Genomic DNA, 21,494 nt, shown 5'->3' on the forward strand with positions numbered 1-21,494 from the left:
AAAGAACTTTCCATTTGCGTAGTTATCCTTTGTTTACATTGGTTGTTCTGTCATCAAACCCCTACTGAGAGCGAGCGATACGGCCACTTTGATGTATAAAGATATTTGTCATGCACCTCAATGTCTCAGTTGTAGGAAGATATGTATGTTATTATGTAAAACAACATGTAAAGCGCCCCAAAAACTTGCATGAGGCAAATCAGTTCTTATTTCAGAATAAGAGAAAAGTCGGGTCATGTGATATGCAAATTAGCCTGTTGTGGTGGTGTTGAGACTGCTGTGACGCCGAATACTTTTACCCCAGCTGAATCATTTTCTCATTTTAACTATCATGTAACTGGTATAGTAAGAATGTAAAGGGGAAGCTATTTTTTTCACTATGATGGCATTCCCAAACGCAAACCAACATATAAACGTGACTACATTTGCGGTTAGAGGCCAAATTTCCAAATCTTGTAATGTCCGCTTCCACACTGACGGCAGAGATCATTTGTGTAATTCCGGGACAAACCGAATTGCAGGTTACGGAAAGTGGCGAGTGGCGATGCATGGGTGCATTCGTCACCACTCTGTGAACCATTACGCAACGAGTTGACAATTGTTTTAGGTATCCCCTTTTGCGCTAAGACGGAACCAGGTTGCACAAATGGTCGCGAGCGGGGCACGAGTCGCTATTCGGCCTGTCCCAGAATAACACGAGTTGGTCACGAATGGATTTTACCGGGAGGGAAGGAGCTTGTGTAGTCAAAGGGAAACCACTCTACTCTCTATGTGAATTAATTGCCCTTGACAGGAAAAGGTCACGGCCATTGTGATGGAATGCTAAAACACGGCTCGTGTTACAACAAAAATAGTTGTAAAGGTAACAGTTGCAGCAGACACATGTTCGAAGCCGCTATGTTTGTGAGTGAACGTTAAACGCTAACTTCAACACATCTGCGATATTTAACTGGCACAAACAGTGGGAGTCATTAAACGAGTGGTAAGTTTAGCAAGTGTATCGTCTTGTATCGATATAAACTGGCTCCACTGTTGGTACGCGACGCAAGCTAAGCGCGATATACTAGGTATAGTAGACAGGACCCCAGTCTAGTATCGACACAGACTATAACGTTTCGTGTATCGTATCGTCGCATGAAAACTCACGATGCACCATGTATTCAAGGTATAACCGATTTCCCAGTCGTAATCAAAAGGATATCATTTGTGTCAATTATTCCGGGACATGCAAGCTACGGAAAGCAACGAGACGCGGCGATCGCTGATGGATCTCCTTGGAGACCGTTGCTACTTCCGTTATTCACAAACGACGCCCTTTTGGTTGTTGCTCCTGCATTTTGTTTCCACGTCTGTGTATGCATTTTGCTCTTTATCCCGCACGTATCGCACGTTCTGCACGATGTATGCCGCTGTTGCTTTGGTTTATCATCAAGGTATCCAGACATGGTCTCAATTTTAACTTATGTTTGCTTTTTATCTTGATTTCAAAGCTTACAGATTGATACCTTTTCACCGATTGTATTCCCAACTTGTATCTGCCGTAACAATATAAGTGAAAGAGAATGACAGACATACTCATTAGCAGATGGGACATTTCATGTACGTCGCCTGTCCCTGGTATATGTTTATGTACTTTGTGTTTTACAGTTGATCTTTTGTTCAGTGAATGTGTATGGATGTTATTAGTATGAATTGTACCAATTCAATTCCCATGGTTAAATCATATTAATCATTGTCAAAGTATCATGATCAATGATCAAAATAACAATAGATCTATGTTTCCTCTTTTCTTCCCGTGGCAATGGGATCAGCTAAGTGAAACATGATTTGTGTAGGTTTTCATATACCATATCGGATTATCCTAACTAAGTGTGGTGTGAAGGGGAGGGACTTGTAAAGTATAGGTCTCTCTTGTCCCAAAATGTCCAGTGACCTCAACCAAACTTCCTTGCACAGAACTCTGCAACGTTGGCATAATTTGCCTAGGCTCCTAAAAGAACACACAGGCATCATGTTTCTATAAAAAAAAAAAAAAGTCTGTGTTATAGTCTATACAATGAGGATGGATATGATGTTTTTTATGTTATTTCTTCCATTATAGCCCAGGACGATCTCCACAGGTTTAGGAACTACCAGGCCCCCGTCTCCCAAGAGACTCTTCCTGTCCCTGATCCTGTAGGTCATCATTGGGTTCAAGTTGTTTGAATGTGTCCTATTAGTATCAGAAAAAACAAATTCGAGAACCTTTGCAACTTTCATTAGTTCGAAACAGGTCATCTGTGTTAAACATTAACAGGACACCTATACATATCATATAGTCACGAAGCTTTTAATAATCAGAACTCATTTCTAACATACAACATAAGAAAGTTGACTTGCATTTTTCTACCACTCCCTTATTCTGTAATATATATGATAAAACTACTTCCGTTTCCCTATACATGACCTTCTTACAAACAACTTGAATCACCACTATTTGTTAGTGATTGAAAAACACATGCTCATGACCAGGGCTCGATTTAACAAAAACAAAGGCACAGGTGCCTTCTGATATGGACAAATGTAGCCTATTATTTATCTATCCTTGCACCCAGTGCATGTCAAAATTTTACAAATTTGTTACTGACTTACTAAAAAAGCTTTCTACACTTATTTCGTTGAACTCAATACACTTTTTGTACCATACTACATCACATTCCCAGTGTTTTGTGTAATATGACATTGTCCTTTTGGCTTTTCGTCATGAATCTTATCAGGTCAGTCTTATGATAAGAACAAGAATGCAAACAAATATGTGGGATGTATAAGTGATTCCATTCAAAGTGATCTTGTCAGTGAATTGAAAATGTCAAAATATTAATGACACTGATTTCATTCTGGGATTTGAGATGGTATTTTCTTTATTATGTAATAGGTTCCAATATGAGTGGAATCAGTTTAGTCTAGTGAAAAATGGTTGGGATGTCAACTTGCACCAGGTGCAAGCTATATCTAATTCCTAAATCGTGCCCTGACTCTCATGATACTGTCGGAATCGTACAAATACAGATTTTCTGTGATAAAAGAAATGGTTTTGTTGCATTTTTCTATGTTAGTCGGTAGGTGGTATATCCTCACTTGCTATTTGTTTAAATATCTAGATAAAGTAGGTACAAAATGGTCGACATTTTCAGTTTTTTTTTCATACACGCTTAACTGTGGATTGATACTGATTTCAATGATTAAAGGACATCTATTTCCTCTCCTTAAGCGCCCCAATGTCTTCACGATCACTGTCAACCCCCTCTCATCCCAGCCCGACCCCCAGACCTCCCTTCCCGTCCCTGCCCCCAGAGCCCGCCCTCAAGTTGTGGAGATAGATCTTGGTGAAGAATCCAAGCAGCCCCAGTCGTGCTCGGCTGTCCTTGTGTCCTGTGTGAAATACATGTTCCAGAGTTTCTTCACGGAGAGATAGGCTTTGGATTTGTTTTCTGTGCCAGTGTTGTGTGAACTACTAGTTTTAGGACCTTTGGGACTAACCATTTGGACTATTTGGGACTATTTTTGATAACATACAATTTGTTTCATACATGAATTAAAATTTATATAATATTCTGCTAAAAATGTTTGTGATAAAGCTGTTGCTTGAAGGACGTGTCTTCTTGTACATTCGTGTTTTCTGCATTCCTTGTTATGAAAACTGAAATCGAGAGATGGATTCACAGGCGGTCCATGCCAGATTGTTGCTTTAACTAACCTATTGCTATTTTAAGAGTTGGTCTAAACGGGGATCGGGTAGATGAAATCCGGTGGGTCCAAGGTCATTCAGACCGTCACAGTCAAGGGCTTTTACCTACCAATGTCTACAGGGATCGTTCTAGAGTCGATCCTGTATGATTATTAAGTATTCCCATGTTTCATTTACTTATATCACATTTCGACAGCTCTAGGAGATGTGGCGTCCCCGGCATTCATTCTGGGTCACGTGACTTCTGGATTGTATTCATTACATTACATGGATCCAGTTCTGGTTTCAGCCAACTTCGTACACTTTAAAGTTTCAAAGTTGATTGGTACAATTTCATTGGTCTAGCAGTTCAGATATATCAATCGTGGGAGGGATACAGACAAGTACCGGATTCCAGAGCCACGATGTGACAGACAATGCGGAGCGACTGTACAGTTGACAGCCGGTATCATGTCTGGCGATCTCGAGACATTGTACAAGATTTTTCAGTTCAATGATTAATTAATAAACTCGTTATTGAACCTTACTTACTTGTTGTGTGATCCATCTGCGTTTCGACAGTTTCGACGTTCGCTACTTGTAGATGTTTGTGATATATTTTCGCAAAGTGGCAGCATCCATTTATTTTCGTAGTTTATCCACTCGAAAATATTGACCAGTCTAAGAGCTAAACACGGGATATTCCAACAACAGTTACGGGCTTTACGATTGAATCAGTCAAGAACATAGTCTATCTGTCGATTCAATGCAGGGAGACAACACAAAGAGGTCTCTATGTAGACTCCCAGCTTCAATGTGATGAACATTTGAACGGAAGAGACTGTGCATTGTCCGTAGGAAGTAGTGCCATACAATCTAGGCCATCTAATAGAGTCCAGTATGTTCTTTTGTTAAGTTTTACATTTCAAATGGGATGTTCTCAGACCTTTGTTTAGCGGTAGCGAGAACTAAGATCTGATTTTAATGAGATTGGGGTGTGGTGCTGACAAACCTGGAAATATAATCAGGTCGAATCTGTGATTGGATCCAACGATGTTGGGTTTCTGGTTTGCGATTCTCCACAGTGAACTGCGGCACTTAGACGACTGGGTCACCTGTGTCTCCCTTCTTGTGAAGAAAGAGCTGAAAAGCTTACCTTTAACATTGCTGAAGTTGAAGAGGTTGACGATTTCATAGACATAGACATAGATGTATTTCAGTAATGTAAGGCCACTGGTCCATTCTACATTTCAACTGTTCTTACCACATGCAGATACGTTTAGGATAAATATATTCCAAATAATGTCATCACACATATATCAGAACACAGTGATTAGACATCAACATGATTACGCGTAAAATTAGTTGGCTGAAATTCTAAACGTAATCGCACAAGGCCTTAGGCACCGACCGTTTTATTGAAAAGAAATTGTCTCAGAACATGCGTGAAAAATTATGCTTTAGACTGTTGGAAAAGAAAGAAACTATGTGCCTCCAAAAAGTACATTATTGCAAGATGTGTGTTTAAAAAAACCCACACCAAATATTTAATACTTTTAAAAAGTATCTGGTTTTGCATACAAAATCCCAGGCGTGGACAAAATCAGGCATTAGCCACGTGATAAAATTTCAATGATATCGTCAACAAAACGAATATTTCTTGAAAAGCGCACTTTGCAATTTTTATCATTACTGTCGGTAACATTCCTTATCGCTGGAATGACTTTTTGAAAATCTGTTCAATTTATAAGCAGTATTACACATGCAGCTATCTTCGCATCTTCCCGAGGGAGGGTCACGGGTGGGCCAGTCGTCTAAGGCGGTTCGCCCCGATTTCTATGTTTGTCAGTACCATACCTGTGCTCGTGGGTTTCCCCGAAGTGGTAAACGTCTGAGACCTGCATCACTTCGGGCTTTCCTCCCATATTAAGCTGACACGCCGTGATATAACTGGAATAATGTCAAAAGCGGCGTTAAACCCACCCAACTCTTCCCGAGGCAAGGGAGTTAACTGAGTGTACTTCCAGTGACCAGTGCGGTTCCGCCGCTCATGTCGCATGCATTTGCTTCAAAGAAATTGGCGGCGCCCAGTCAAGACGATTGTTGTTAACTTAGCCACTTCTTGCCAGAACATTCCTGAATTAGGTGTATGGTAGTATATATCATTATGTGTGATTTTATATTATTTATATGTCATATTGTTTTACATACATACTGTTGCCTTATCATATGGAAATCACTTTTATGTGTATACTGTATATATTTTAATATTTCTTTTACTCTCTATCTCTCCTAATATGACAGGCGTTGTTTTGTATCAAATATTTCTTTCAATTTTGCGTCAATGGTTTATGCAATCGATAATTTGGTAAGAAATGTTATCGGAATCAACCTACTTAGATTGCAAACCGTATGTCTTGAATATTTTTGTTGACAATAAACTTCCATCGGGTTTTTAGTATCATTCATAATCTAAATTCATTCATGGACTAAATGATTTTCAAACAGCATGCCTCCCAGTTGAACACAATCGGTAGAGTACTCATTCCATTAGACGCGATCGACCCGCGAAGATCCTGAGTCGAATAGTTCTTCAGCAACCCAAGCTTGCCGTAAAAGCCGACTATGCTTGTCGTAAGAGGGGACAAACTGGAACTGGTGGTCACGCTCGCTGACTTGGTTGATGCATTTCATCGAACCCAATTGCGTGGATCGATGCTCATGATATTAATCACTGGATTGTCGAGTCCAGACTCGACTATTTACAGACCGCCGTCATATACCTGGAATATTGGTAAGTGCGGCGTTAAACAACCAACCATTAGACACTAGATTCCATACGTTGTACTAATCAAGCTCCTCACAGCGATAGCCCGTTCGCGGAGCTCTCTTATACTATGGCTGCCACGAAAGCTCCCTACCATGATAGGTGGCTAGAGGTTTCATGCTTGGAGTTGAACTCCCATCCGACTGACCGACTGTCCTACCCAGAGCTCCTTCCGCCAGTATAGTACTCACATAAGTAATTTTGCACATGTGTAACTAAATTTACTATGCGTTCACATGAAAAGTAACTTAAGTGTGTAAATAAGGTATGTAAATTGCGTAAAGCACACATATTCATGGGTTTGTTCACGACTTTCAACATGAAAAAGTTGTTTTCGAATCATGATAAGAGAGTTGCCTTACATAAATTAACACCGTCCACCCAGCTCTGAATGTCAGCATAAAGGTTGGCATTGCTGTAGTCTGAAAAGTGTCATTTTCAGAATGGAGAACTGTTTACAACGTGTTTGTTATGGGCAAAACAACAGATATATAGTAATTTGATCATCCTCTGACGTTGGCATAAACATTCACATTACAACATATCCATACAGGGCAAATTTACATTTACATTTGCACCTGCTCCAGACATCATGTAAATTTGCTGCTGGTGTTAATATACATACGTGAGTAAACGCGATCACATGACAAGTATAGTCACGTATGTATATAACACACGTGTGCAAATATACATACATATGGAGAGAGGTGTTCGGGGTATTACACAGTCCGTTCAATTTTATTTTTGACAAGTCTTCACATCTAGATAAACATTTGGCATGGAATGGTTAATTTCATTAAGAAAACGTCCTAATACGTAAAGAACTTTCCATTTGCGTAATTATCCTTTGTTTACATTGGTTGTGCTGTCATCAAACCCGTACCGAGAGAGAGCAATACGGCCAATTTGATGTATAAAGATATATTGTCATGCACCTCAATGTCTCAGTTGTAGGAAGATATGTATGTAGTTATGTAAAACAACATGTAAAGCGCCCAAAAAACTTGCATTAGGCAAATCAGTTCTGATTTCATAATAAGAGAAAAGTCGGGTCGTGTGATATGCAAATTAGCCTGTTGTGGTGGTGTTGTGACTGCCGTGACGCCGAATACTCTTACCCCAGCTGAATCATTTTCTCATTTTAACTATCATGTAACTGGTATAGTAAGAATGTAAAGGGGAAGTTATTTTTTTCACTATGATTGCATTCCCAAAGACATAAACCAACATATAAACGTGACTACATTTGCGGTTAACGGCCAAATTTAAAAAAACTTGTAATGGCCGCTTCCACACCGATGGCAGTGATCATTTGTGTAATTCCGGGACAAACCGAATTGCAGGTTACGGAAAGTGGCCAGTGGCGATGCATGGGTGCATTCGTCACCACTCGCTCCTTTCTGTAACCCGCAAAGAACACTCGTCCCCCTATCGGTGTATGTAATGTGCGAAAATACGACAAACCAATTAGAATGCGCGTATGATTTCAAGTTCTTCGTCAACGAATCCTTCAGAAATAATATTTGATTTTACATATGTCTTGCATCTAAAAATATAGCCAAAACACAGATAAATGTGTTCAATCATACTGTAAATTCCGCATGTCCCGATGCGTTTTAAATAGCATCTGAAATATTTATAATACATGGGGAAAATATATGTGAACCATTACGCAACGAGTTGACTATTGTTTTAGGTATCCCCGTTTGCGCTAAGACGGAACCAGGTTGCAAAAATGACCACGAGCGGGGCACGAGTCGCTATTCGGCTCGTTCCGGAATAACACGAATTGGTCACGAATGGGATGTTACCGAGAGTGTAACGAAGGTGTCACGCGCTGGGAAGGAGCTTGGAGCTTGTGTAATCAAAGGGAAACCACTCTACTCTCTATATGAATTAATTGCCCTTGACAGGAAAAGGTCACGGCCATTGTAATGGAACGCAAAAACACGGCTCGTGTTACAACAAAAATAGTTGTAAAGGTAACAGTTGCAGCAGACACATGTTCGAAGCCGCTATGTTTGTGAGTGAACTTTAAACGCTAACTTCAACACATCTGCGATATTTAACTGGCACAAAACAGTGGGAGTCATTAAACGAGTGGTAAGTTTAGCAAGTGTATCGTCTTGTATCGATATAAACTGGCTCCACTGTTGGTACGCGACGCAAGCTTAGCGCGATATACTAGGTTTAGTAGACAGGACCCCAGTCAAGTATCGACACAGATTTTAACGTTTCGTGTATGGTATCGGCGCATGAAAACTCACGGTGCACCATGTATTCAAGGTATAACAGATTTTCTAGTCGTGATCAAAAGGATATCATTTGTGTCAATTATTGTTTCAATTATAGCCTACGGAAAGCAACGAGACGCGGCGATCGCTGATGGATCTCCTTGGAGACCGTTGCTACTTCCGTTATTCACAAAAGACGCCATTTGGGTTGTTGCTCCTGCACTTTGTTTCCACGTCTGTGTTTGCATTTTGCTCTTTATTCCGCACGTATCGCACGTTCTGCACGATGTATGCCGCTGTTGCTTTGGTTTATCATCAAGGTATCTAGAAGTGGTCTCAATTTTTAACTTATGTTTGCTTTTTATCTTGATTTCAAAGCTTACAGATTGATACCTTTTCACCGATTTTATTCCCAACTTGAATCTGCCGTAAACATTTGGTAACAATATAAGGGAAAGAGAATGACAGACATACTCATTAGCAGATGGGACATTTCATGTACGTCGCCTGTCCCTGGTATATGTGTATGTACTTTGTGTTTTACAGTTGATCTTTTGTTCAGTGAATGTGTATGGATGTTATTAGTATGAATTGTACCAATTCAATTCCCATGGTTAAATCATATTAATAACTGTCAAAGTATCATGATCAGTGATCAAAATAACAATAGATCTATGTTTCCTCTTTTCTTCCCGTGGCAATGGGATCAGCTAAGTGAAACATGATTTGTGTAGGTTTTCATATACCATATCGGATTATCCTAACTTAGTGTGGTGTGAAGGGGAGGGACTTGTAAAGTATAGGTCTCTCTTGTCCCAAAATGTCCAGTGACCTCAACCAAACTTCCTTGCACAGAACTCTGCAACGTTGGCATAATTTGCCTAGGCTTCTAAAAGAACACACAGGCATCATGTATCTATAAAAACAAACAAAGTCTATGTTATAGTCTATACAATGAGGACGGCTATGATGTTTTTTATGTTATTTCTTCCATTATAGCCCAGGACGATCTCCACAGGTTTAGGAACTACCAGGCCCCCGTCTCCCAAAAGACTCTTCCTGTCCCTGATCCTGTAGGTCATCATTAGGTTCAAGTTGTTTGAGTTTGTCTTATTAGTATCTGAAAAAATAATTCGAGAACCTTTGCAACTTTCATTAGTTCGAAACAAGTCATATGTGTTAAACATTATTAAGATAACTGTGTATATTATATAGTCACGAAGCTTTTAATAATCAGAACTCATGTCTGGCAAACAAAGTTGACTTGCATTGTTCTACCACTCCCTTATTCTGTAACATATATGATAAAACTACTTCCGTTTCCCTATACATTACCTTTTCACAAACAACAGTTATCACCACTATTTGTTAGTGATTGAAAAACACATGCTCATGACCAGGGCTCGATTTAACAAAAATAAAGGCACAAGTGCCACCTGATATTGAAAAATGCTGCCTATTTTTTATCTGTACTTGCACCCAGTGGATGTACAAATTTTACAAATTTGTTCATGACTTACTAAAAAGGCTTTCTACAGTTACATCTTTGAAATCAATAAACTTTTTGTACCATACTACATCACATTCCCAGTGTTTTGTGTAATTTGACATTGTCCTTTGTGCTTTTCGTCATGAATCTTATCAGGTCAGTCTTATGATAAGTGACAAACGAATATATGGGATGTATAAGTGATTCCATTTTTTATCTGTACTTGCACCCAGTGGATGTACAAATTTTACAAATTTGTTCATGACTTACTAAAAAGGCTTTCTACAGTTACATCTTTGAAATCAATAAACTTTTTGTACCATACTACATCACATTCCCAGTGTTTTGTGTAATTTGACATTGTCCTTTGTGCTTTTCGTCATGAATCTTATCAGGTCAGTCTTATGATAAATGACAAGAATACAAACGAATATATTGGATGTATGATTCCATTTAAAGTGATCTTGTCAGTGAAATGAAAATTTCAAATTATAAACGACACTGATTTCATTCTAGGAATTGAGATGATATTTTCTTTATTATGTAATGGGTTCTGTTATGAGTGCAATCGGTTTAGTCTAGTGAAAAATGGTTGGGATGTCAACTTGCACCAGGTGCAAGCTACATGTATATCTAATTCCTCAATCGTGCCATGACTCTCATGATACTGCAGGAATTGTACAAATACAGATTTTTGGCGATTATCGATATGTTTTTGTCGCATTTCTCTATGTTAGTCGGTAGGCGGTATATCTTCACTTGCTATTTGTTTAAATATCCAGATAAAGTAGGAACAAATGGTCGACCTTTTCATGTTTATTTCATACACGCTTAACTGTGGATTGATACTGATTTCAATGATTTAAGGACATCTATTTCCTCTCTGTAAGCGCCCCAGTGTCTTCACGATCACCGTCAACCCCCTCTCATCCCAGCCCGACCCCCAGACCTCCCTCCCCGTCCCTGCCCCCAGAGCCCGCCCTCAAGTTGTGGAGATAGATCTTGGTGAAGAATCCAAGCAGCCCCAGTCATGCTCGGCCGTCCTTGTGTCCTGTGTGAAATACATGTTCCAGAGTTTCTTCACGGAGAGATAGACTTTGGATTTGTTTTCTGTGCCAGTGTTGTGTGAACTACTAATTTTAGGACTTTTCGGACTAACCATTTGGACTATTTGGGACTATTTTTGATAACATACATTTTGTTTCATACATGAATTAAAATTTATATAATATTCTGCTTAAAATGTATGTGATAAAAGCTGTTGTTTGAAGAACGTGTCTTGTACATTCATGTTTTCTGCATTCCTTGTTATGAAAACTGAAATCGAGACATGGCCTCACAGGCGGTCCATGCCAGATTGTTGCTTCAACTAACCTATTGCTATTTTAAGAGTGATCGGGTTTGTTCACTGTGTCAGCGCAGAAAATTCAAAACCTCGAAGGAGGTCGAGCTCCCGCCCAAGCAGTCGTTATGTAAGAGATCATTACAATGAGGATCGGATGGTTACACTGTCGGAACTCCTCATTAAAGTAACTCATGTTTCCCATGCTGCAATTATCTCTTACAGAGCCCGAGGTTGAAATGTGAACGTTGAACTCCCACGTATCATGCCTGTTGGTAAAACAAATTCTTGCTGTCTGAATCTGAAGTTATTACTCATGGAAAATATCAGTTTAAAAATGGATAAAAGCTTAATTAATTTAGTTTTGTTACCTCACCAAAATATTTCAAGATCGTAATGATTCAAGTAAACAAGTAACAGTTATCACAAGTCGCACGTGATTTGTTGTCCCTATAAAATAATACATTTACAGATTTTTTTATCCGGGGGGTCCAAGGTCATTCAGACCGTCACAGTCAAGGGCTTTTACCTACCAACCAATGTCTACAGGGATCGTTCTAGAGTCGATCCTATATGATTATTAAGTATTCCCATGCTTTAATTACTTATATCACATTTCGACAGCTCTAGGAGATGTGGCGTCCTCGGCATTCATTCTGGGTCACGCGACTTCCGGGATGTATTCATTACATTACATGGACCCAGTTTGGGTTTCAGCCAACTTCGTACACTTTAAAGTTTCAAAGTTTATTGTACAATTTCATTATTTTAACAGTTCAGATATATCAATCGTGGGAGGGATACAGACAAGTACTGGATTCCAGAGCCATGATGTGACAGACAATGACGAGCGACTGATGTTTCCAAGACAGTTGACAGCCGGTATCATGTCTGGCGATCTCGAGACACTGTTCAAGATTTTCAGTTCAGTGATTAATTAATAAACTCGTTATTTAACCTTACCTCCTTGTTGTGTGATCCTTCTGTATTTCGACAGTTTCGACGTTCGCTACTTGTAGATCTTTGTGATGTATTTTCGCTAAGTGGCAGTATCTATTTATTTTCGTAGTATCCACAAATAATGGACCAGTCTATAAGCTAAACACGGAAAATTCCGAACGACTGTTACTGGCTTTACGATTGAATCAGTCAAGAACATGGTCTATCTGTCGATTCAATGCAGGGAGCCAACACAAGAGGTCTCTATGTAGACTCCCAGCTTCAATGTGATGAACATTTGAACGGAAGAGACTGTGCATTGTCCGTAGGAAGTAGTGCCATACAATCTAGGCCATCTCATAGAGTCCAGTATGTTCTTTTGTTAAGTTTTCACATTTCGAATCGAGAACTTTGCCAGGCTATTTTTGAAAGTGTTGTCACCGGTTTGAAACAAGCGCTGTTTTGCTCGAGAAAGCTGCTTCCTGAATGACTAATGTCGACTTATCCCCCGCCCAACAAAGTATGCGGGCGATAGAGAAACGGGCTTCCTTCGTCCGTCACGTTTCGTTTCAGGAGCATAACTCAGAAACCGTACAATTCTTTTTCATCAAACTTTGCCTTTTGCTATTTAGAAATTTAAGAAATTATTATTTTTTACGTTTCCATGGCAGCAAGATGGACTTAGGTTCCAAACTCTTCTTTTTTTTTACAATTTCAATGACAAGTTCCACCTCGGTTAAAAAAGGTAAGGGTTTGTTTAGATTTAATAATGTCATAAATTCTGCAACAAGGGGGATATAGCCACGTTAGTGGAAACTCTTGTTAGTCATTTCATTGGTCAAAGTTCGCGAAAGGTCGTTCTGATATGACCCGCAATAGGATGTACCCAGACCTTTGTTTAGCGGTAGCGAGAACTAAGATCTGATTTTAATGAGATTGGGTTGTGGTGTTGACATACCTGGAAATATAATCAGGTCGAATCTGGGATTGGAGCCCACGATGTTGGGTTTCTGGTATGCATTTCTCCACAGTGAACTGCAGCGCCTTAGACGACTGGGTCACCTGTGTCTCCCTTCTTGTGAAGAAAGAGCTGAAAAGCTTACCTTTAACATTGCCGAAGTTGAAGAGGTTGACGATTTTATAGACATAGACATAGATGTATTTCAGTAATGTAAGGCCACTGACCCATTCTACATTTCAATAAGTACATTTCAATAATAGGTCTTCAGCAACCCATGCTTGCCGTAAAAGGCGACTATGCTTATCGTACGTGGCGACTAACGGCATCGGGTGGTCAGGCTCGCTGACTTCGTTGATGCATGTCATCAATCCAATTGAGTGGATCGGTGCTCCTTATATTAATCACTGGACTGTCTGGTCCAGACTCGATTTTTTAAAGACCGCCGTCATACAGCTGGAATATTGCTGAGTGCCAAAACAAACCAAATACAAGCATGCTGGTACATTAGGACTTGGTAGAATATGTTTCAAAAGTTCAGGAATACTGTTCACATTAATACGGTAGTATCATTAATAATACATCAAGATGACAACTTATTACAGAATTCATTTAACAAAGATAATTGCCATTTTTTCATTGAAATATCACCAATACACATTCTACCAAGTCGATAGTTGTAATGAAAACTGGATATATAATATAACTATTCTTACCACATGCAGAAACGTGTAGGATAGGTGTTTCATTCTTCTTTAAAATATTCCAAGTAATGTTCTTACACATATATCAGACCACATTGATTAGACGTCAACATGATTACACGTAAAATTAGTTAGAAATTCTGCAATGTAATCGCACAAGGCCTTGGTATGGAAGGGTGTTAGTGCCACAGTCCAAACAAAAATATCATCTACGTAGATGATATGATACTGATGATGATACTGCTTTCATCTAGGTATCAATATTTTCTCGAGTAATCGACGCTTCAAAATTTTAGCGAAATTATATATCAACCATAACATGGTTAAAGCTGGAGGAATATGTTGACCCTCGTGATTTCTCCATGACGGAAATTAGGGTTAAGAGGTAGACCGTGAAGTGAAGGGGTGAGAATCACACAAACTAATTTATAAACCTATATCAAACCAATTCTCGTCATCTTCCTATAAAGCACTGAAGGTACAATTCTGCAGTTTGTGGTTTTTTATTTTAGCGCTTAAAGTTTGACACGTTGAAAACAAAACCAAACAACCAACATGCTCCCAAACATTTAATTAAATTGACAGTATTTAAGTAATCACCTTAATTTAAGATATATATGTTTGTATCCAACTGGTATTGCAACTTCACCGGAGAATATCACTGTCTGAGAAACGATACGTTCGATTATAATATCACATACGGGGATGAAAGTATGACCTAAGTAGATGTAAGTATCGTCTCCGTAGATGTAAGTATCGTCTCCGTAGATGTAAGTATCGTCTCCGTAGATCTAAGTATCGTCTCCGTAGATGTAAGTATCGTCTCCGTAGATGTAAGTATCGTCTCCGTAGATGTAATTATCGTCTCCGTAGATGTAAGTATCGTCTCCGTAGATCTAAGTATCGTCTCCATAGATGTAAGTATCGTCTCCGTAGATCTAAGTATCGGCTACGTAGATGTAAGTATCATCTACGTTGATGAAAGTATCATCTACGTAGAATTTAGTGTCATATACGTAGATGATCAATCTTTTCTATACTGTAGCACTAGAAAATGCGGTTAGAACTATACTTCAGAATGTTGGAAAAAATAGAAATTGTCTGCCACAAAATATACATTGTTGCAAGATGTGTGTTTTAAAAACCCCAAATATTTAGGCTCATAGCTGTAGCTGAAAAAATACCCAAACAAAATCTCAGGTGTGGACAAAATCAAGAATTAACCACTTGATAAAAACTCAATGATATTGCCAACAAAAAGGATATTTCTCGACATAAAGGGGCTAAAACAAGGACTGGTCGCCTCGGAGTCAGTGTCTGAGTGGGGTATTCATGTTAAACTGTTGCGGTATCTCAGTGGGCTAGCACTATAAATCGGCATCAATCCGGACTAGTACAAGCAGCCAGAGACATACGTGCATGCACGTCGCTATATGAGTGCAAGCATCTTGGACGCGACGTCAAACCCCATTTCACCTCCGCTCACTTTATCGCTGGACTTTTTAAAAAAATCTGTTCACTTAATAAGCATTATTACACATGCAGCTATCTTCGCATCTTATCGAGGCAAGGGAGTTAACTGAATGTAAAACTTCATTTTCCATTCTTGCCGAGCTGGGCTGTAATTTCTGGGCTAGTAGTATTACCAGTGGCTAATACGAGTTATGTCCCTTCCATTAACCAATGGAAATTCAACCTCTCATATCACTTGAATTTGCTTTAAACAAATTCCGGCTCCCAGTCTAGACGATTGTTGTTAGCTTAACGCCACTTCTTGCAAGAACATTCCTATTAGAAGGCAACTCGTCAAACTTAGTATGTGTAATATATGTTGTGAAGCACTCCTGATATATCCATGTTAGCCCAATTATCCCCACATAATACATGTAAGGGGAGACCACTCCGAATAAAGGGTCTTGCAAGTGCCAGCCATGTGTCTTCATTACTAGACATTACATGGTGTCCGAAATCCGAACCCATCGATGACATGGGTAAAATACATGGACAGGTATAAACTTTAGGATCTATTTAACAGTATCTCACACAAATTTAAAAAAGTTTGATGTGTTTTACTATGAAAATGTGATCAAAATGTCTAGAATGGCTGGATCAAACCCAGTTATGAACTGGGACAGTGGAGATTTGCCGACAACATGGAAACAGTTTAAAACGTATTTTGATTTCATGTTTGGTGGCCCTCTGAAAAGCAAAGCAGAAGCAGAAAGATGTAATTTCTTGATGTTATGGGTTGGAGATAAGGCAGAACCGTATTAGAAACTTGGAATATGAATGCAGATGACTGTAAAGTACTTAAAAGCTACTATGATCGGTTTGAGAGTTTTGTGAAACCAAAATCCAACAGAGTATTTTGAAGATGCAAGTTCCAGTGTAAAGTGCAGGGACAAAGTTTCTCAGTTTATAACAGAACGGAAAATGCTTGCAGCTGACTGTGGAGATCATATGGTTGAAATGATCAGAGACAGAATTGTTTTTGGTGTTAATTCCTCTAGAGTGTGTGAAAAACTGATCCGAGGGATCTGATTTATCGCTAGATAAAGCCATAGACATTGTGCAGACACAGGAAATGTCACAAGAGCAGTTAAAGGCTATGGGACCTGCAGAAAGTGCAGTTCATAAACAGCAGAAGAAACAAAAGTCAGAATATGAAGTAAGATGAAAAACTGGTTACAGAAGCAAATCAACACACAGAAAAGTTGATAGAGAATGCAATAAATGTGGTTATGAACATGTCAGAGATAATTATTGTCCAGGTGAAGGTCAACAATGTAAAATTTGCAGAAAAATTGGACATTTTGCATCTGTGTGCAAATACAGTAAAATTAAGCAGTATCCAGCTCCACAGAAGAAATCAAGTACGAAAGTTCATCATGTTGAAGAGCTGCCAGGTGTTGAATCTGAAACTCCGGCGGAAGAAGAAACAGAAACTGAAGAAGAAACAGAAACTGAAGAAAAAACAGAAACTGAAGAAAAAACAGAAACTGAAGTAGAAACAGTCTTCATGGGAATGGTAAACAAAGCAAATGAACATGCAGAGAATAATGATTGATATGAGAACTTTGGCAGAAAAGTGACATTGCAGTTAGACACTCTTGAGAAGCCTACAGTCTGTCTCAAGTCATTTTCAGGTCACGTGATAGAGTCGGTAGGGTCAGTGAAGTTACCAGGTGACTATAAAGGTGAAATCCATAATGTAATCACATAATGTTTCACATTGTGGATTGAGTTTACCCTTCCATTATCGGAGCCAAGTCCTGTTAAGAAATTGGACTGGTCAAGCGAGTATATCACATTCAAGACAAAGATACATTGATACGAGAAGACATTCCAGCAGCTCACCCAGATTTGTTCCACGGTTGGTTGGTTGGTCTGTTGTTTAACGCCGCACTCAGCAATATTCCAGCTATATGACGGCGGTCTGTAAATAATCGAGTCTGGACCAGACAATCCAGTGATTGATATCATGAGCATCGATCCAAGCAATTGGGATCGATGACATGCATCAACCAAGTCAGCGAGCCTGACCACCCGATCCCGTTAGTCGCCTTTTACGACAAGCAGAGTCACCTTTTACGGCAAGCATGGGTTGCTGGAAACCTTTTCTATCCTGGAATCTTCACGGGTTCAATGGTATCGGATGTCTACCCGGAGAACACACAATCACACTGGATGAAAGCGTCAAACCTGTAATTCATCCACCTCGGAAAGTTCCAGTCGTCCTCAAGGTCAAGATTAAACAAGAAATCGAGAGGATGGAATAACTAGGTATGATCGTGCAGCAGAATGAACCTGCTCCATGGGTGAACAGTATGCTGACAGTTATCAAGCCTAACAAAGTAAGAATCTGCATCGATCCAAAAGACTTAAGCAACGCCATACACAAAGAACAATTAAACGCTCCAGTATTGTCATACTATGATGAGTCTGAAGAGCTCACACTGAATGTAGATGCAAGTTCAAAAGGCCTTGGTGCAGTGTTGCTACAGAAGTCAAAGCCAATAGCCTATGCTTCACGAGCGTTGACAGCAGCACAACAGTTGTACGCCCAGGATGAAAAAGAGACATTAACGATTGTATTTGGGTGTATCAAGTTCCATCACTATGTGTTCGGAAGATCACTACGAGTTGAGACTGATCACAAGCCGCTGGAGTCAACATTCAGGAAACCACTCCTTGACGCACCAGCATGACTACGACTTCCTTTGGCACTACAGAAATACGACATAAAGGTGAAATACAAGCCGGGTAAAGAAATGAAGATTTCAGACATGTTGAGCAGGTTCTATCTACATGAGACAACAGAGAATCTAGTTCCAGAAGTTGACGTGAATACAGTCACATTGTTTTCATAATTACCTGTCTCTCAAAAACAAGAAGAATTTCAGATAGCGACGAAAGCAGATACAGTTCTCCAAGAGTTACAGCGAGTAATTCAAAGTGGATGGCCAGAAAGTAAAGCAGAACTTTCAACTGAACTGAATGCAAACTGGGCCTACAGAGATGAAATCTCCAGTATAAATGGTCTGTTGTTCAAGGGACACAAGCTCATCGTTCTGAAGTGTATGAGGCGAGAAATGCTTCATATTATCCATGAACCACACCTGGTTATTGTGAAAAATAAAATGCACAGATGTGTTATATTGGCTAGGTATGTCCACTGCAATTGAAGATATGGTGTCAAAATGTGAAACCTGTGGAATCCATAAGAAATCAAACACCAGGAAACCTATGATACCAGCTGAGTTACCTGATAGACAATGGTCCAAGACTGCTACAGATCTGTTTGAACACAAAGGTTATCATTACTTGTTGACAGTGGATTATTTCTCAAAATGGCCAGAAATGGCTAAACTGGAAAATGAGACAAATTCAGCTCATGCAGCTATCGGAATAGTCAAATGTCAAGGTATGGAATACCTAAGCGCCAATGGTCCGCAATATTCAAGCAGTTAATTTGACAAGTTCGCTAAACATGCTAAACAGTGTGTATTCAAGCACACAACAAGCAGCCCGCACTAGCTCCAATCAAATGGAAAGGCGTAAAGGTGTGTACAAATTGTTAAAAAAAAGATCATATAGATCCCTATTATTATATATTTTGACATTTGCATCGGTCTAATTCTCCAGGTTAAACAGTTCATAGTGTTATTTGAAACGACAGGCTATGTGACTGTACGTGTACTGTAGTGTAGACCAAGATTAGATTAGGTCCATAATACGTTTCTAAAACTTAAAATACATCACACACACAAATACACGTCACAGTTGTAGATTCTGTGTGAAAGTATCTATTATGTGATGCCATTAACAACTATTTTAGGCAAAGCATCTGTATCATTAACGACATCTGAAAATAGTGTACAGCGAAAATATTGAAATTTTCGCATGTTACCAATTCACTGTTCTAAATGTAATTATTTATTCAAATAAGGTATATAGTCTAGCTACATGAGAATTTCAATTACAAAACCATTGGGTGTCTGCTCTTTGTCAAAACACCAATCATCATTCCGAAAAGACTCCAATAACCCTCTATTCGTTTTCGAAACATAAAAACCGAACCGCCATGTTGATAGCGTTGGAAAATCACGGTTCCTTTCGCGTTAGACGAGATGCCTATATCACATCACATGTATTTCACACACGCTACGATACATACATCCCCGAATTCATCATACCATTAAGAATCATTTGACATTTTGTCTAAGTCACTAATACAAACGGTCCAAATGAAATCAACCGCAATATTCAAGTGTGAAACAAAACCCTGTGCTCTGAAACCTACCAAGTGGGCCTTCTCATTTAAAAAAATGTAAACAAAGCAAATTTCTAGTTTTACTTAACATCAATCTCATTAAAATCAGTCCTTAGTTCTCGCTAACGCTTTGTTTAGCGGTAGCAAGAACTAAGGTCTGATTTTAATAAAATTTTCTATTATTCCGAGAGATTTAGTCGTCAATTTGTTGCCTACACTAGCTCGGATTATTACGAATATGCAATCCTTGCAAAAATTGAGGAATGAATAATTAGAGTCTAGATACTTTTCTTGGAAAAGTCAACAGAAATCGTTCCACGTGACGCCATGATATTGACGCAAAATCACACACACTGACGACGGTCTGCCTTCCACGTAGTATCAAGGCGAGAATGGAACATAAAAAAAACCCAGAACTTGTTGATTTCAGATTGACTCTGATTTCTTAACTTACTTGACTCATTTATGTATATATGTGATCCCAGCATCACGGTAAAACCTACTCCAAACATTCCGCGTACTGCTATCAGTGAACTCGCTATGTTATGACGGGAAGTTACCGGTAGTGATGTCATATCAGTATACGTCAACATCAACATCAACATCGTTGTACATATTTGTTACTTCCTTTGAGGTGCGGGTAAACTAGTACACAACGCATTCAGTTCATGAAGTTTTTTGGTTTTTTTAATCTTCAATCATAATTTGAATAACTCTTCTATATCTTTCTTTTCACCCAGTAAATTAATGCACTGCTGCAAAATGGGTACATGTATGTAGTACTGTTACTAATATTTTATCTAAAATGCCATAGAATTTATGAAACTCATAATAATCAGGGTTTTTTTAATCACAGAAATTGACATTCATCGTGTTCCCATAGGTTGCTTTGCGAATGTACCACACTGCAGCATATACATACTTCCTTTGGAGAATTGTGAAATATTAATTGTGGCAAATTTATATAGACAGGTTGAATAAAACATGCCCTTCATTATATTTATACGATATATTTTTATTAATGTATGTGTGGACAACTATTTGTTTTACATTTGGATTTTATCGTTTAATTGGCGGAACATTGACAGCTAAAGAGTACATCAGGTGCGCGTTTCAAAATAGGGGCCGACCATTTGAGATTCCAGGGTGGAGGTGGGTCATGGTCTGTTGGGGTTTGGGTGTGCGTTGGTGGGTGGGGGTGGAGTGTGGGACACCAGACAGTGTAACAACAAGTACCATCTTTTTAGGTCTTTTGGTATGACGCGGCCGGGGATCGAACCCCGGACCTTCTCCTGGCGGACGCTCTACCACTAGACCACGGAGTCGGTCTCTATTCTATGAACGAATATTAGTGGTAATATACTGTTACTTTTTTGTGGTACCGATATTAACGTTTCTTATAAATTGGGATATAAGCTAAAAGTATCTGGTTTCAACTGGCAAAAGGGCACTTTCAGGATTTTTGTAGGTCATTCTTCTATATTAAAACGAAATCTGAAATGTTGTCCTGATCAAAAGCAGA

The 21,494-nt window shown here is 39.1% G+C and overlaps 2 protein-coding genes across 5 annotated transcripts; both read left to right on the forward strand.

The window, feature by feature from the left end:
• The first annotated feature begins 1,225 nt into the window (after nucleotides 1-1,225).
• On the forward strand, nucleotides 1,226-4,152 carry LOC139446158 (uncharacterized). 2 transcript variants are annotated; one of them, XM_071227457.1, is made up of 3 exons: nucleotides 1,226-1,433; nucleotides 2,102-2,175; nucleotides 3,251-3,454. In XM_071227457.1, exons 1-3 carry the CDS (start codon nucleotides 1,226-1,228, stop codon nucleotides 3,452-3,454), a joined length of 486 nt encoding a protein of 161 aa, XP_071083558.1. The 2 variants fall into 2 exon arrangements, 1 of the variants encoding a protein (XP_071083558.1); XR_011651920.1 differs by lacking the exons at nucleotides 2,102-2,175; nucleotides 3,251-3,454 and adding an exon at nucleotides 4,076-4,152 and having other exon boundaries at nucleotides 1,345-1,433.
• A 4,299-nt stretch (nucleotides 4,153-8,451) lies between these two features.
• Nucleotides 8,452-12,459, forward strand: LOC139445936 (uncharacterized). 3 transcript variants are annotated; one of them, XM_071227185.1, is made up of 3 exons: nucleotides 9,054-9,087; nucleotides 9,767-9,840; nucleotides 11,147-11,350. In XM_071227185.1, the coding sequence occupies exons 1-3, from the start codon at nucleotides 9,054-9,056 to the stop codon at nucleotides 11,348-11,350; spliced, it is 312 nt and encodes a 103-aa protein (XP_071083286.1). The 3 variants fall into 3 exon arrangements, 1 of the variants encoding a protein (XP_071083286.1); XR_011651896.1 differs by lacking the exons at nucleotides 9,054-9,087; nucleotides 9,767-9,840; nucleotides 11,147-11,350 and adding exons at nucleotides 8,452-8,636; nucleotides 12,374-12,439; XR_011651897.1 differs by lacking the exons at nucleotides 9,767-9,840; nucleotides 11,147-11,350 and adding an exon at nucleotides 12,374-12,459 and having other exon boundaries at nucleotides 9,015-9,087.
• The last annotated feature ends 9,035 nt before the right edge of the window (nucleotides 12,460-21,494 follow it).

The sequence above is a fragment of the Haliotis cracherodii genome, unplaced genomic scaffold (assembly GCF_022045235.1).
Source record: "Haliotis cracherodii isolate W230 unplaced genomic scaffold, xgHalCrac1.p SCAF_6, whole genome shotgun sequence".
In the NCBI taxonomy this organism is placed as follows: Eukaryota; Metazoa; Mollusca; class Gastropoda; order Lepetellida; family Haliotidae; genus Haliotis; species Haliotis cracherodii.

What these genes read in the sequence shown, in the direction of transcription:
- LOC139446158 (XM_071227457.1), top strand. Translation starts at nt 1,226, where the DNA reads ATGCAAGCTACGGAAAGCAACGAGACGCGGCGATCGCTGATGGATCTC. An exon ending in TGCTTTGGTTTATCATCAAG is followed by an intron (nt 1,434 to 2,101) that starts GTATCCAGACAT and finishes CTTCCATTATAG; the next exon opens with CCCAGGACGATCTCCACAGG. An exon ending in CTCTTCCTGTCCCTGATCCT is followed by an intron (nt 2,176 to 3,250) that starts GTAGGTCATCAT and finishes CCTCTCCTTAAG; the next exon opens with CGCCCCAATGTCTTCACGAT.
- LOC139445936 (XM_071227185.1), top strand. Translation starts at nt 9,054, where the DNA reads ATGTATGCCGCTGTTGCTTTGGTTTATCATCAAG. An exon ending in TGCTTTGGTTTATCATCAAG is followed by an intron (nt 9,088 to 9,766) that starts GTATCTAGAAGT and finishes CTTCCATTATAG; the next exon opens with CCCAGGACGATCTCCACAGG. An exon ending in CTCTTCCTGTCCCTGATCCT is followed by an intron (nt 9,841 to 11,146) that starts GTAGGTCATCAT and finishes CCTCTCTGTAAG; the next exon opens with CGCCCCAGTGTCTTCACGAT.